The 13811-nt window shown below is 41.1% G+C and overlaps 1 protein-coding gene across 10 annotated transcripts in view; it reads left to right on the top strand.

Annotated features, from left to right (window-relative positions):
- The window catches only part of LOC121278899 (vacuolar protein sorting-associated protein 13B-like), a 1102197-nt gene that overhangs the window by 421738 nt on the left and 666648 nt on the right, over nt 1-13811 (top strand). The window contains exon 20 of one of the 10 annotated variants that reach the window (XM_041189405.1): nt 9595-9693. The exons of the other annotated variants lie outside the window; for them this stretch is intronic. Coding sequence (XP_041045339.1) covers nt 9595-9605 — 11 coding nt within the window. The 3' untranslated portion in view covers nt 9606-9693. Of the gene's footprint in view, nt 1-9594; nt 9694-13811 lie in introns of those variants that run through there. 10 annotated transcript variants of the gene reach the window in all.

Genomic DNA, 13811 nt, shown 5'->3' with positions numbered 1-13811 from the left:
TTCTGAACAGCTGGAAGACTTTGAACTTTTGTATCAGCTACTGGCAGTGGCTGAATTTGGAACAAGGAGACAGGATTAAATCTAATTACTGCCTAAAATCATCAATCACTACAGCTGCTGCCTCCTAAATTATCAGTCCACTTATTTTCAGGATTATTTGGATGGGTTGGCCTTTACCAAAGGAAATGGGCAGTGCAATGAATTTTTTCTACAGCGGACTGATAATGGGTGGTCAGGTTATGCACTATTATGTGTGCACCTAGTAATGGTGTTAATTGCTGTTTCATGACATGTTTGTGAACTTGTTATTGTCGCTTCAAAACTAATGTTGCAACATTGGCCATATTTTCTGGCATTGTTACACTGTGTTGCTGTTTTTAGAAGTGTTTGATGAAGTCCATTAACTAAAGGCACCCTTTCCCTTTCGTAACTCAGGAGTATTAACTTGTCTTATTATCTTCAATCAGTTTTTTTAATAAAAACTGTTAGTTTAAATATATTTTTAGAGTAAGTTTGCTTGAAGTGCAATCTGTGCATTTCTATGTTTGTTGCAGTGGTCTGTGTTCAATTTTTAGCCTGTATTGCTCGTTGAATACAGTTTTCTTCCCCTGTTGGTTGAGAGGAAGTGATTAATTTTTTTGTTAGTGTTAATCAATCTTCCATACAGGGACCCAAGAGCAAAAGTAATGGTCAGGTAAAGTAGGGTTACAGCAGGTCAAGATAATTGGGCCAAAGCATGCTGATATCATTACATTCCCATTTCAGAATTATTTATCTGCCCTTTCCTGTGTAAACCTTTTATTTTACGTTTATTCTTTAAAGTTCATTCTCAAGATGTACATCACTTTGGAAAACAAAGAAGTAGAGTTGGCTGGAAGTTTTCTTACTCTGCAGCTTAGGAATTGAGAAATTGAGATGCTACAACACCACCACTGATGGGAGGGTGTAATTACAGCTTGGCAACTTTGGAGGGGCATTTTCATGGATGTTTACAGTGAAACAACTATTTCCAGCTGGATAATTCTCCTGTTAGTTCCACCTGGAGACGGCACTACTGTCAGTGACTGGGACTGATTATTTTCATATAATTGTATTATGGAACTATATGCGACTAACTGCACTTTGCTGGCAGGACCAAAATGCTATTTTTTATTCTTTCACAGGGTATGGCCATTGCTGGCTAGAACACCATTTGTTGCCCTTCCTTATTTGCCCTTGAGAAAATGGTGGTGAGTCACCCTCTTGAACCACTGCAGTCCATGTGGTGTAGGTACCCACGTGCTATTAGGGAGGGAGTTCCAGGATTTTGACTGAGCAGTTGAAGGAATGGCCGATATAGTTTCAAGTCAGGAAGGTGTGTGACTTGGAAGGGAACTTATATGTGATGGCATTCCCATCTCATCTGATGCCCTTCTCCTTTTACATGCTAGAGGTAGGTTTAGAAGGCGCTGTCGAAGGAGCCTTGGTGATTTGGTGCAGTACATCTTGTAGGTGATGCACACTGCTGTCACTGTGCGTCAGTGGTGGAGGGAATGAATGTTTAAGCTGGTGGTGAGGGTAATTCCCAGGATTTTGATAGTGGGGGATTCAGTGATGGTAATGCCATTGAATGTGAAGTGGAGATGTTGAGATTCTCTCTTTTGGAGATGGTCATTGCCTGGCATGTGTGTGGTGTGAATGTTACTTGCCAATTATCAGTTCAATGCTGAATGTTGTCCAGGTCTTGCTGCCTATGGAAACAGACTGCTTCAGTATCTGAGGAGTTGTGAATGGTGCTGAACATTGCACAATCATCAGCGAACATCCCCACTTCTAACCTTATGATGGAGGAAAGGTCATTGATGAAGCAGCTGAAGATGGGTAGCTGTAGGAAGTTACCCTGAGGAATTCTTGCAGCGCTGTGCTGGGCCTGACTTGATTGACCTTCAACAAGTACAACCATCTTCCTTTTTGCTAGGTATGACTCCAAGGAGTGGTGAGTTTCCCCCCGATTCCCATTGACTTCAAATTTGCCAGGGCTCCTTGATGCCACACTCGGTCATATACTGCCTTGGCAAGGGCAATCCCTCTTATCTCATCTCTTAAGTTCAGCTCTTTTGTCAGTGCTTGGATGAAGGCTGTAATGTGATCAGGAGCTGAGTGGCCCTGGCAGAACCCAAACTGAGCGTCAGTGAGCAGTTTATTGCTGAGTAAGGACCACTTGATTGCACTGTCGACAGCACCTTCCATCACTTCGCTGACGATTGATAATAGACCGATTGGCAGTAATTTACTGGGTTGAATTTGCCTTGCATTTGGTATATATGGGCAATTTTCCACATTTTTTGGGTAGATGCTAGTGAACTGGAACAGCCTGGCTAGGGGCATGGCTAGTTCTTAAGCATGAGTCTTCAGTACTATTGCCCCAATGTTGTCAGGGTAGATAGCCTTTACAGTATCCAGTGCCTTCAGCTGTTTCTTCATATCATGTGGAGTGAATCAAATTGGCTGAAGACTGGCATCTGTGATGCTAGGGAAATCAGAGGAGGCCGAGATGGATCATATTCTTGGCACTACTAGCTGAAGCTGTTTGCAGATGCTTCAGCCTTGTCTTTTGCACTGATGAAATGGGCTCCTCCCTCATTGAGGAAGGTTATATTTATGAAGCTGTCTCCTCTGGTTAGTTTTTTAATTCTCCATCACTATAGATGACTGGATGTGGAAGGTCTGCAGAGCTTTGATCTGACCCATTCTTTGTGGTATAGCTTATCTCTGTCTAGAGCTATGCCTAGCTTCCACTCTTTGACATGCAAGTAGTACTGTGCTGTAACTCTTTCGAGTACAAACCCGTTTCCATCTGTTTCAGATGAAGTTACATTGTTTCATAGTTTGCCATTGTGAGATTTGAACTCTTGATCTTGGGGTTACAAACCCAGTACCATAACCACTTGGTGCTGTAGTTTCACCAGGTTGACACCTCATTTTTGGATATGATTGGTGTTGTTCCTGGCATGCCCTCCTGCACTGTTTATTGAAACAGGCTTGATCCCCTGATGTGATGATAATGGTAGGGTGTTGGATATGCCAGGCCATGAGGTCACAGATTGTGGTTGAATACAGTTGTGCCACTGCTGATGGCCCACAGTGCCACAGGGTGCAGTGTTTTGAGATGCTAGATCTGTTTGAAATGTATACCATTTAGCATGGTGGTAGTGCCACACAACACAATGAAGGGTATTCTCAATTTGAAAGCGGGACTTTGTCTCCACAAGGAGTGTGTGGTGGTTATTGCTGCCATTACTGTCATGGGCAGATGCAGGTAGATTGGTGAGGACAAGGTCAAGTAGTTTTTTACCTCTTTTTAGTTCCCTCACCATCTGCTGAACACCCGGTCTATTAGCTTAATGGGAGAATGTCGGTTATTAGAAGGATACCTGGACTGAAATGGATGAAACTTAACTTTCTCTGCCGTTTAATTCATAGCTACTGTGCAGATCCAGGAAATTCATTGTTCAATACATTTCAAAGGACAGGTGAACAACAAGGTGCTGTTTTTGCTAAGTTAATGATGTAGTCCTATGTCTCAAACAGCAACCTTGGCATTTGCATGTTTAATCTTGCATCTGCCCTTTTGCTGTAGCATTTGCACATAAATATTGGAATGTGTTATTAGCCTTCCTGTTATCTTGACAGAAAATTATGGCCTAATATGTTTTTTTTAATTGCCATTGGTTCAGGAAAGAAAGCTGGCTAACAAACTGTGAGAAATCCATGATTATTTTTGAATTGTATTTTTAATGTCCAATTGATTTCCCATGTAACAAATTCCAGGTAATGCAATTGTACATAGGAAGATAGATGCAAATTAACTATATATAAATGATTATTTGAACTTTGGTAAGGATCAACATGGTTTTTTTGTATCTGTCTTCTGGGAAATGGCTATTATTTTCAATTTTCCTTAAATACGAATGCGTCAGTTAACCCAGGAAGGTATAGCTTGGGTGGTGTGTATTGATACCCTTCTGAGTATCATTAAACCTGGGGAAGGGACCAACTGTTGAAGCAATTAGCTGTTACTATACATTTTACTTAAGTTGATCCAGAATCCAGAATTCAGCTTGCATTCTTGGTGGTTCGAAGGCTAATGAATACTTAAACCTATAAAAACAAAAAACTGCGGATGCCGGAAATCCAAAACAAAAACAGAAATACCTGGAAAAACTCAGCAGATCTGGCAGCATCGGCGGAGAAGAGCAAAGTTGACGTTTCGAGTCCTCATGACCCTGCAACAGAACTAAGTAAAAATAGGAAAGGGGTGAAATATAAGCTGGTTTGGGGTAGGGGGAGGGTGGGGGGCTGGGTTGTTGGGACAAACAAGCAGTGATAGGAGGAGATAACCAAAAGATATCACAGACAAAAGCACAAAGAGGTGTTGAAGGTGGTGATATTATCTAAAAGAATGTGCTAATTAAGAGTGGAGAGCAGGACAAGCAAGGTAGCTCTAGTGGGGGTGGGAAGAAATAAATGGGTGGAATACATTTAAAAATAATGGAAATAGGTGGGAAAAGAAAAATCTATATAAATTATTGGAAAAAACAAGCAGGAGGGGGAAGAAATGGAAAGGGGAGGATGGAGGAGTGAGTTCAAGATCTAAAATTGTAATACTTAAACCTGCAGTGTTAGGAGTAGCAAGTGAGATATAGGGAGCCAGGATTGTCTTGATGAATCAAAAACAAACATATTACAGGATATTGGTAAACAGATTCACTAAATTCACACCATCAGGAGCAGTTGAAGATCGGCCCATTTGTTGCTCTCATTGTGCAGTAACTGTGCTGTTCTGCACAATTACTTGTTTAATTTATATAAACACATTTGGTTTGTTAATTTTGAGTTAGTCAAGTTTGAGTGTGATGTGTTGATACTGTCTGTATGAGTGACTTTTTGAGAGGAATAAAGTGCGCTGGGAACTCAAGATCCAGGATTGAGTGAATTTTTAAAAATTCGTTCCTGGGATGTGGGCATCGCTGGCTGGGCCAGCATTTATTGCCCTTGTTTAGAGGGCATTTATGAGTCAACCACATTACTGCGGAGTCACATGTAGGCCAGACCAGGTAAGGACAGCAGATTTCCTTCCCTAAAGGACATCAGTGAACCAGATGGGTTTTTACGACAATGATTCCATGATCATCATCAGACTTGTAATTCTAGATTTTTATAGAATTCAAATTTCATCATCTGCTGTGGTGGGATTCAAACCTGGGACAGTGCCACTATGCCACCGCCTCCCCCAAATTGGATGAATTGGATGAGACGTTAAACCGAGGCCCCTTATCTCTCAAATGGATATGAAAGATTCATTAGAAATACTTTGAAGAAGAGGAGTAGTTCCTGGTACTCTGGCTAATATTTATCCCTCAACCATCATCGCTTTAAAAAAAAAAACTGTCTGGTTGTCAACACATTGCTGTTTGTGTGATCTTGCTGTGTGCAAATTGAATGCACAGCTTCCCTACTTTACAATAGTGATTATACTTCAAAAAGCACTTCATTGGCTACAAAGCACTTTAGAATGTCCTAAGGTGGTGAGAAGTCCACTTTAAATGCACATTCTACCTTTCATTGAGGTTTCTGCAGAGGCAAAAGATTGCAATTCAAGTTTGTAGGGGGAATGATATCCACTTGCAAAAAGTGTTAGAACGCTTCATTAAAAGAAGCTAAAATACTCATTGCAATGGTGACAGAATCAAGAGAGACAAATGAAGCAGACAGATGTTATCTCAATAATGCAGCATTTTCTCAGTGCTGCACTGCAGAGTACGCAACATCACTTCTGACTATTTTGATGTCTATTTAACATTTTGTGGATACCTTGATTTCAAAATTAATGAGAGAGGAGAATCCTATAATTGGTGGCAGGTACCATTTTGGTGGGCTGTGTGATGGGCACAAAAAGCTCAGCGTCATGTTTGACGTCTTCAAACCATGCTAATAAAAATGAATATATGTACTATCTTAGTTGCTTGATTTACTGATGTAGAGGCAATTAAACACTGACAAGTTTCTGTTTACAGGATAGGAATATGAATGACATATCAAAAGGGAAATAGCCTAGAGTTTAGATGTGCAGACTATTCCTGGAGTTTATTGAGATAAACTTGCACTTTTTCACTAATGCAAGTTAACAGTAAGTCTCTTTTTGTGACCTCCTGAACTGCCCTGCAGGTGTATTTAGAAGAATTCTCCACTTCCATTAGTGAGTGAAAGTTGGTTGACAAATCATTGCGATTTCTCTGCAGTAATTCAAATATTGGGCTACCTACTTATCTGTAGATGTTTGACTTTCAAGGTTCGTTTGCAGGCATTTCAACTTGAAACCTGAAGAATCTGTAACCCAGAAAAATGCTAACTTGTTAGATCATAGAAAACTGATGAGCATGGGTTTGAACCCTCAATAGGAGAACAGCAGATGTGAGGGATCTTCATAAGCATTTAAAGCATCTTCCCCAAGGTTAGGTGGCTTTTAACAATCTTCTCCAGACTTTTTTTTCCTCCTGTATCTTGCGGCGAAGAGTGTAAGATTGATGAATAGCAGTTACACCTTTTGCTCCACAATTAACAAGGCAAAACAATGCAGTGTCTACTTCCACTTATTGAACTTAGTTATTGAGGGCAGTTTTAACCTAACTTAATTGGTAAGACCCAGGGGACTGAGTAGAACACTGGTTTTATCCTATAAAATATTACTTTCCACTGACTTCAATTGACAGTAAAATCAGGCAGAGTGTAAAACCAGCATTGCACCCAACTGCAACAGTTCCCACCTGGAACATTGGATTACATACGAACATATGAATTAGGAGCAGGAGTAGGCCACTCGGCCCTTCAAGCCTGCTCTGCCATTCAATAAGATCATGGCTGATCTGAATGTAACCTCAACCCCACATTCCTCCCTACCCCCAGATAACCTTTCACCCCCTTGTTAATCTATTTAGCTCTGCCTTAAAAGTATTCAAAGACTGTGCTTCCACTGCCTATTGAAGAAGAGAGATCCAAAGACTCATGACCTTCTGAGAGAAAAAAATTCTTCTCATTCCTGTCTTAACCGAGCGATTAAAATCGGCCCCATTATCTGTGCAGCATACACCACCAGTTTTGTCAATGTGGTAGACAGATCCTTACAAAGACAGTTTGATTAGTCAGCGACACAGTGTATATTTGCCTCCTCAAACCCTGAGGACACCCTTGTGGTTTATTGGGGAGTACTGGTCTTTGGCATAGGCCCAGAAGAGCTGTGTAGCTGTGACCAACACAGACTTGTGAGGAGGCACACGTTGGTCTGGGAATGATTCTCACTGCCCATGGAGAGCTACTCGACTCCTTCTATTTGTCTCTTCCTATCAACATCTATAAGCTTAGCGCCTATCGGTATGGGAAGTGATGACTGCAAATCGATTTACTGTGTTACAGCAACATGTTGGAACTCTGCACTATAATATTTTCCAGTTTATCAAAACTGTGGTATTTCAAAACCCTGAATGATCTTTGTGAAGTTATTGTACTTTAATACGATTAGTTGTAAGTAGTTCAAGTGAAATCTCTCTCAAATGGTCCTGGAGGACACATGGTGGAGCTTCAACAATAAGCACAAATCTTAATTAGATATCACAATACATTGATTAAGATGGTATACTGTGCTCTTAATCAATATTTTGAGTATTTTGGGGAACTAGCCTTGAGCAGTTACTTCTACTTTCTTACTATCTACACCAATTTACGTATCAAGAAAAATGCACTCATTTGAGTTGGTGGGTTCATGTTATGAGTGAATTATAAGAGACTGCTGGTTGACAGCCTGAACTTCTTTTTTGCCAAAACAGATGTGGAAATTTAAATATTCATTGTGTTCCAAGTATCTTGCTGCTGTAAAATTTTATCTACAGGTGGAAAAAATATGTTCTCATTCACCCTTCATGTGCTGAATATCTAATTTTATTTTTCTCAAAACTTTATAGAATTGTATGGTTCTCTTGACTGCAATAAAGCAGGATAAGGATAAAGAACAACTCTCTAACTCTTTAGGGAGACCATATTTGTTCCTTTATTGGCGCTCTTTGCAGTATTTTATTTTCCCCACATTTAGGCTTTTCCTTTGTTTGACTGTCGAGCAGGAAATCTATCTCCTACCGTTACAGCTGGTAGCAGAATTGGCAATTGTCGATCAGTTACTGTGCCCTTTGAGGATTGCACGCACATTTCTGAAATGCGAACGTTTGCAGTGTTTTAACAAACACAATCAACAAGTAACTTGCGCTACATTATTGAGGTGCCATCTGTGGAGTGGGAGCTGGTACTGAGTGAAGGCGGCTAGTTTCTCCGTAAAGAGGAGTAAATCTCAAAGTGCAGAATACTCTTGGACATTCTTGCAACTATAATTAGAGCATTTGCTTTTTTTACTTACTGGCAACCAATGGCGTAGGCCAAGGGGAAAAATTTAAAGGGGAGAAAAATTACTTTACAAGAGGGGGACTAAATAGTACTGTCAACAAAGGTATCTACATTGTATTAATAGCACTGTCAACAAAGATATTTACATTGATTCCAAACATTTTTCAAATTTTACTTGAATTTATAGCACTGAAATTCTCAATGATTTTTGCAGATGTTACATAATGAAAATCAAACACAAAAATCTATGGCAGACATTCGGCCCTCAAACGATTAAAGCTAATGGTCTTTAACAGTTGCCTCACTGTTTATGCCCTTTTCCTCAACACATACCCAGTAAGATTTCATCAGCCCTTTGAGCACTGAATTCCTTCGAACTTACAGTATCGGAACATATGTTCAATCACTTAGCATATATTGGGTAATATTCTGTGAAATTACAGCTCCTTGGATAATGGAGTAAGAAAGCACAACATAACAGATTATGTAGCTTATTATTCGATTTGGTTTAAATATGACAAATGATTTAAAGGTATCAAGAGACTCTGTTGCCCATTTAGGAATTCAACTATTATTCATTATACTTAAGAGCATTTCTTGATGTTTCACATAATCTTATTTTGAAAACTGCAGTTTTTGTGTATGGGGGTAATTTGAAACCATTTGCACCATCCCATTTTGTCACCCCTTCCATGGCCCAACACGAGAAAAAAACTTAAATAAACGTTCAATGCTTTCAGTACTTCATGCTATATTAATATGATAGGTGATTACTGTCAGTGAGAAAGACAAAATACAGGTGGGGATGCCTCATTTCTTCAAGGTATCTGCAACAAATTGAATAGGAAGTTAGTTCCACATGTGCGGTTGGTTTGAGTATGTGTCACGTCTGAGCCTTCCACCCTGGACTGCATGAAATGAGAATTTAAACTGCTTGTCTTTTTATTTAGAAACACAATTGAAATAAAACTTTTCTGTTGCACCCTTGGGCTAGTTTGGAAATTAAGCACAACTTGCTTTTCCTTCTAGAAACCAGGCAACAGTATGATAAGGGCCCAAACATGCCCCCAAAGTCTAGGACAGCATCCTTGTGGTTATGTGAGCTAATATACACTGCCCCATGTCCTTCATAAACCACAAATGATTGTCCTGTATGAATTCCAGACCATCAATGACCAACAATGCAGAATTTCAGGGCCAGCAATTAAAGCACCTTTTATCTGAAGACAACTCTACCCCTGGGTTATTTGAAGGTGAAGGCAGAAAACCAAGATGGCTGCTAGGACAGAGCTTTTCATGAGATATGGACTATCATGGTGATGTTGACACCATTTTAGAGAATTTACTCATTTTAATAAAAAAAACTTTTACATTGGCTATATAGCACAAAAACAGGCTGTTTGGCCAAGCTAGTCAATGCTGGCCTTTATATTCCACTTGAGCCTCCTCCAGTCTTTCCTCAGCGAACTATATCAGCATAACTTTCTATTCCCTTGTCCTCGATCGGCATATCTAGCCTCCCTTAAATGCATCTGTAATATTTGCTTCAAACACTCCCTGTGGTAACAAGTTCCACATTCTCCTCACTCTCTGGGTAAAGATGTTTCTTCTGAACTCCTGATTTGATTTGTTGGTGACTATTTAATATTTGCACACAATGCAGATAAATGAATGTCACACATTTACTTAGCAAAAATCCACCACCATTTAGTGTAAATCATTGCTGCCTTTCTTTTTTTATTCATGGGATGTGGGCAGCGCTACCTAGGCTGGTGGTTATTGCCCATTTCTCATTGCCTTTGAGATCCAACTGAGTGACTTGATGGCCATTTCCAAGGGCAGTTAAGAGTCAACCACATAGCTGTGGTAAAAACAAAAATAAAAACAAAAAAATCTGCGGATGCTGGAAATCCAAAACAAAAACAGAATTACCTGGAAAAACTCAGCAGGTCTGGGAGCATCGGCGGAGAAGAAAAGAGTTGACGTTTCGAGTCCTCATGACCCTTCGACAGAACTTGAGTTCGAGTCCAAGAAAGAGTTGAAATATAAGCTGGTTTAAGGTGTGTGCGGGGGGTGGAGGGGGTGGGTGGAGAGAGAGAGAGAGAGAGAGAGAGGTGGAGGGTGTTGGTTTGGTTGTAGGGACAAACAAACAAACAAGCAGTGATAGAAGCAGATCATCAAAAGATGTCAACAACAATAGAACAAAAGAACACATAGGTGTTAAAGTTGGTGATATTATCTAAACGAATGTGCTAATTAAGAGTGGATGGTAGGGCACTCAAGGTATAGCTCTAGTGGGGGTGGGGGGGGTGATTGGAGAGCATAAAAGATTTTAAAATATTTAAAAATAATGGAAATAGGTGGGAAAAGAAAAATCTATATAATTTATTGGAAAAAAAAGGAAGGGGGAAACAGAAAGCGGGTGGGGATGGGGGAGGGAGCTCAAGACCTAAAGTTGTTGAATTCAATATTCAGTCCGGAAGGCTGTAAAGTGCCTAGTCGGAAGATGAGGTGTTGTTCCTCCAGTTTGTGTTGGGCTTCACTGGAACAATGCAGCAAGCCAAGGACAGACATGTGGGCGAGAGAGCAGGGTGGAGTGTTAAAATGGCAAGCGACAGGGAGGTTTGGGTCATTCTTGCGGACAGACTGCAGGTGTTCTGCAAAGCGGTCGCCCAGTTTACGTTTGGTCTCTCCAATGTAGAGGAGACCACATTGGGAGCAACGAATGCAGTAGACTAAGTTGGGGGAAATGCAAGTGAAATGCTGCTTCACTTGAAAGGAACGTTTGGGTCCTTGGATGGTGAGGAGAGAGGAAGTGAAGGGGCAGGTGTTGCATCTTTTGCGTGGGCGTGGGGTGGTGCCATAGGTGGGGGTTGAGGAGTAGGGGGTGATGGAGGAGTGGACCAGGGTGTCCCGGAGGGAGCGATAGCTGTGGATCTTGAGTCACCTACAGGCCAGACCAGGTAAAGATGGCAGATTTAAAGGAGCTGAGTGAAGCAAATGGATTTTCACAACAATCTGCTGGCTTTATGGTCTTTATTACTGATACTAGATTTTTATTGCAGGTTTATTTAATTAATTGAATTTAAATTCCCCTGCTGCTGTTGGGGGAGTGGAACTCGTGTCTCTATATTGGTAGTCCAGGCCTCTGCATTGCTAGTCCAGTAATGTAATCACAATGCTGTTATTTCCTTTAAGCCTTTGTCACCAATGACAATGAATTATCTGTCACAGCACATGTCCTTGCATCCTATATGTTTACCAGTTTTTTAAAAATTGGTTCATGGGATGTGGGCATCGCTGGCTAGGCCAGCATTTATTGCCCATCCCTAATTACCCTTGAGAAAGTGGTGGTGAGCTGCCTTCTTGAACTGCTGCAGTCTATGTGTTGTAGGTACACCACAGTGCTGATAGGAAGGGAGTTCCAGGATCTTGACAGTGAAGGAATGGTGATATATTTCCAACTCAGGATGCTGTGTGGTTTGGAGGGAACTGGCAGGCGGTGGTGTTCCCATGCATCTGCTGCTCTCATCGTTCTAGGTGGTAGAGGTCATGGTTTTGAAGGTGCTGTCGAAGGAACCTTGATGAGTTGCTGCAGTGCATCATATAGATGGTACACATTGCTGCCATTGTATGTTGGTGATGGAGGGATGTTTAAGGTGGTTGATGGGTTGCCAATCAAGTGGGCTGCTTTGTCCTGGATGTGTCGAGCTTCTTGTGTATTGTTGGAGCTGCACTCATCCTGGCAAGTGGAGAGCATTTTGTCACACTCCTGTAGATGGTGCATAGGCTTTCGGGAGTCAGGAGGTGAGTTACTCGCTGCAGGATTCCCAGCTGCTGACCTGTTCTTGTAGCCACAGTATTTATATGGCTGGTTCAGTTCAGTTTCTGGTCAATGGTAACCCCCAGGATGTTGATAGGATTCAGCAGTGGTAATGCCATTGAATGTCAAGAGGCAATGGTTAGATTCTTTTGGTTTAGATGGTCATTGCCTGGCATTTGTGTGGTGTGAATGTTACTTGCGAGCAGCACTTTGACTTCATCAGAGGCATTTCTGAGAATGTTGCCTCACTATAAGATGAGCGAGACAACCCCCCCGGTCTCCAACTGGACCGGCCCCCCCCTGATCTCAACCCAGATGCGGTTAGATGTTGCTTGCCCTCTGTCATGATGACCTGTTGCAATTGCTTGTTATTGGGTGAACTTGCTTTCTTCTGCTGGCCTAGATCATCTTGGTCAAGCTTCGTTCTCCATTCAATGCCGTCGGTGTTCTCATGGTGCTTAAGTCCAGTGTTTTCACCTGTGATGTACATCATTTTACTAGCTAACCAAAAACTGATAATGAAGGGAAGAAATGGTAAAGAAACATTTGCAAATTCTGTTTTTTGGTTATCGTTTTACACACTAACACACCAAAGGGTGAAGTTCACAAGCATACACTGTACAAATATGGGTTGTGAAAGCACAGCCTCTATTATTCATTTTTACTTATTGATCAGAAATACCCACTTGATACCCAATTTGCCACTTGTGCTGGCAAATGTTATGGCCTGCAAAGAGCTGGAAGCTTCAGCTTTGTCTCATGGCATCATTGAAGACCTCATTTGCTGCAAGGGTCTATTTTCGTCGAACAGAATATAGGGGTCTTGATGCAGTGCTTCTGGTGCTTGGATGGGCAGGGAGCATCCTGTAATATAGTCAAACCAGAATTTCTAAGAATATCATTGTTTTCTGCATGTTGTGCAATTTTGCCACTCCCCTCCCACCCCATGTTAGTCCCCAACAAAATCTCACTTCATCCTCTGACTGGAATTAACACTTACATTCGTTGCTGAGGCATTTCATCCAATTGAGTTAAACTGCATAAGATCATTTATATACATGTGAGACCTGTAATGTGGTACTTATTGTACTGCGTTATTAAAAAATGGATACAAAAGCTAAACAGAATTCTACTCCAGGCACATCATGAATGAAAGTGATTGGCCATGAGGCAGAGCCCCTACTCATCATGATTAATGGAACTTCATGATGCCACATTGAGAAGTTTTACACACAACATCTGCTCCCAAGGTGCCTTTAACTTGCAGTTTTATGTTTCATTTAGTACTTAAACAGATGTTGAATTGCATAGTATTTGAATCCAATGCCTGTATTTCTGCTAACTTCTGAAAGCCACCCTGTTTCAACTATGACTTGCTTTTGGAACGGACAAATAGTAGATAGCTTAGCCTCCCTTACTCTCGCTCTCCCACAGCTGACTCCTGCAGCAATTTTTCTCCTATTTTGATTCCCCAAGACCAACATTGAGCTTGTGTGTGAGCAAGGATGCAGAATGGAGAGTTTGACAGTGAGAATGTGAAACTGATGTGCAGAGAAAG

The sequence above is a fragment of the Carcharodon carcharias genome, chromosome 6, assembly GCF_017639515.1.
Source record: "Carcharodon carcharias isolate sCarCar2 chromosome 6, sCarCar2.pri, whole genome shotgun sequence".
In the NCBI taxonomy this organism is placed as follows: domain Eukaryota; kingdom Metazoa; phylum Chordata; class Chondrichthyes; order Lamniformes; family Lamnidae; genus Carcharodon; species Carcharodon carcharias.
This window is presented reverse-complemented; position numbering and strand designations above follow the sequence as displayed.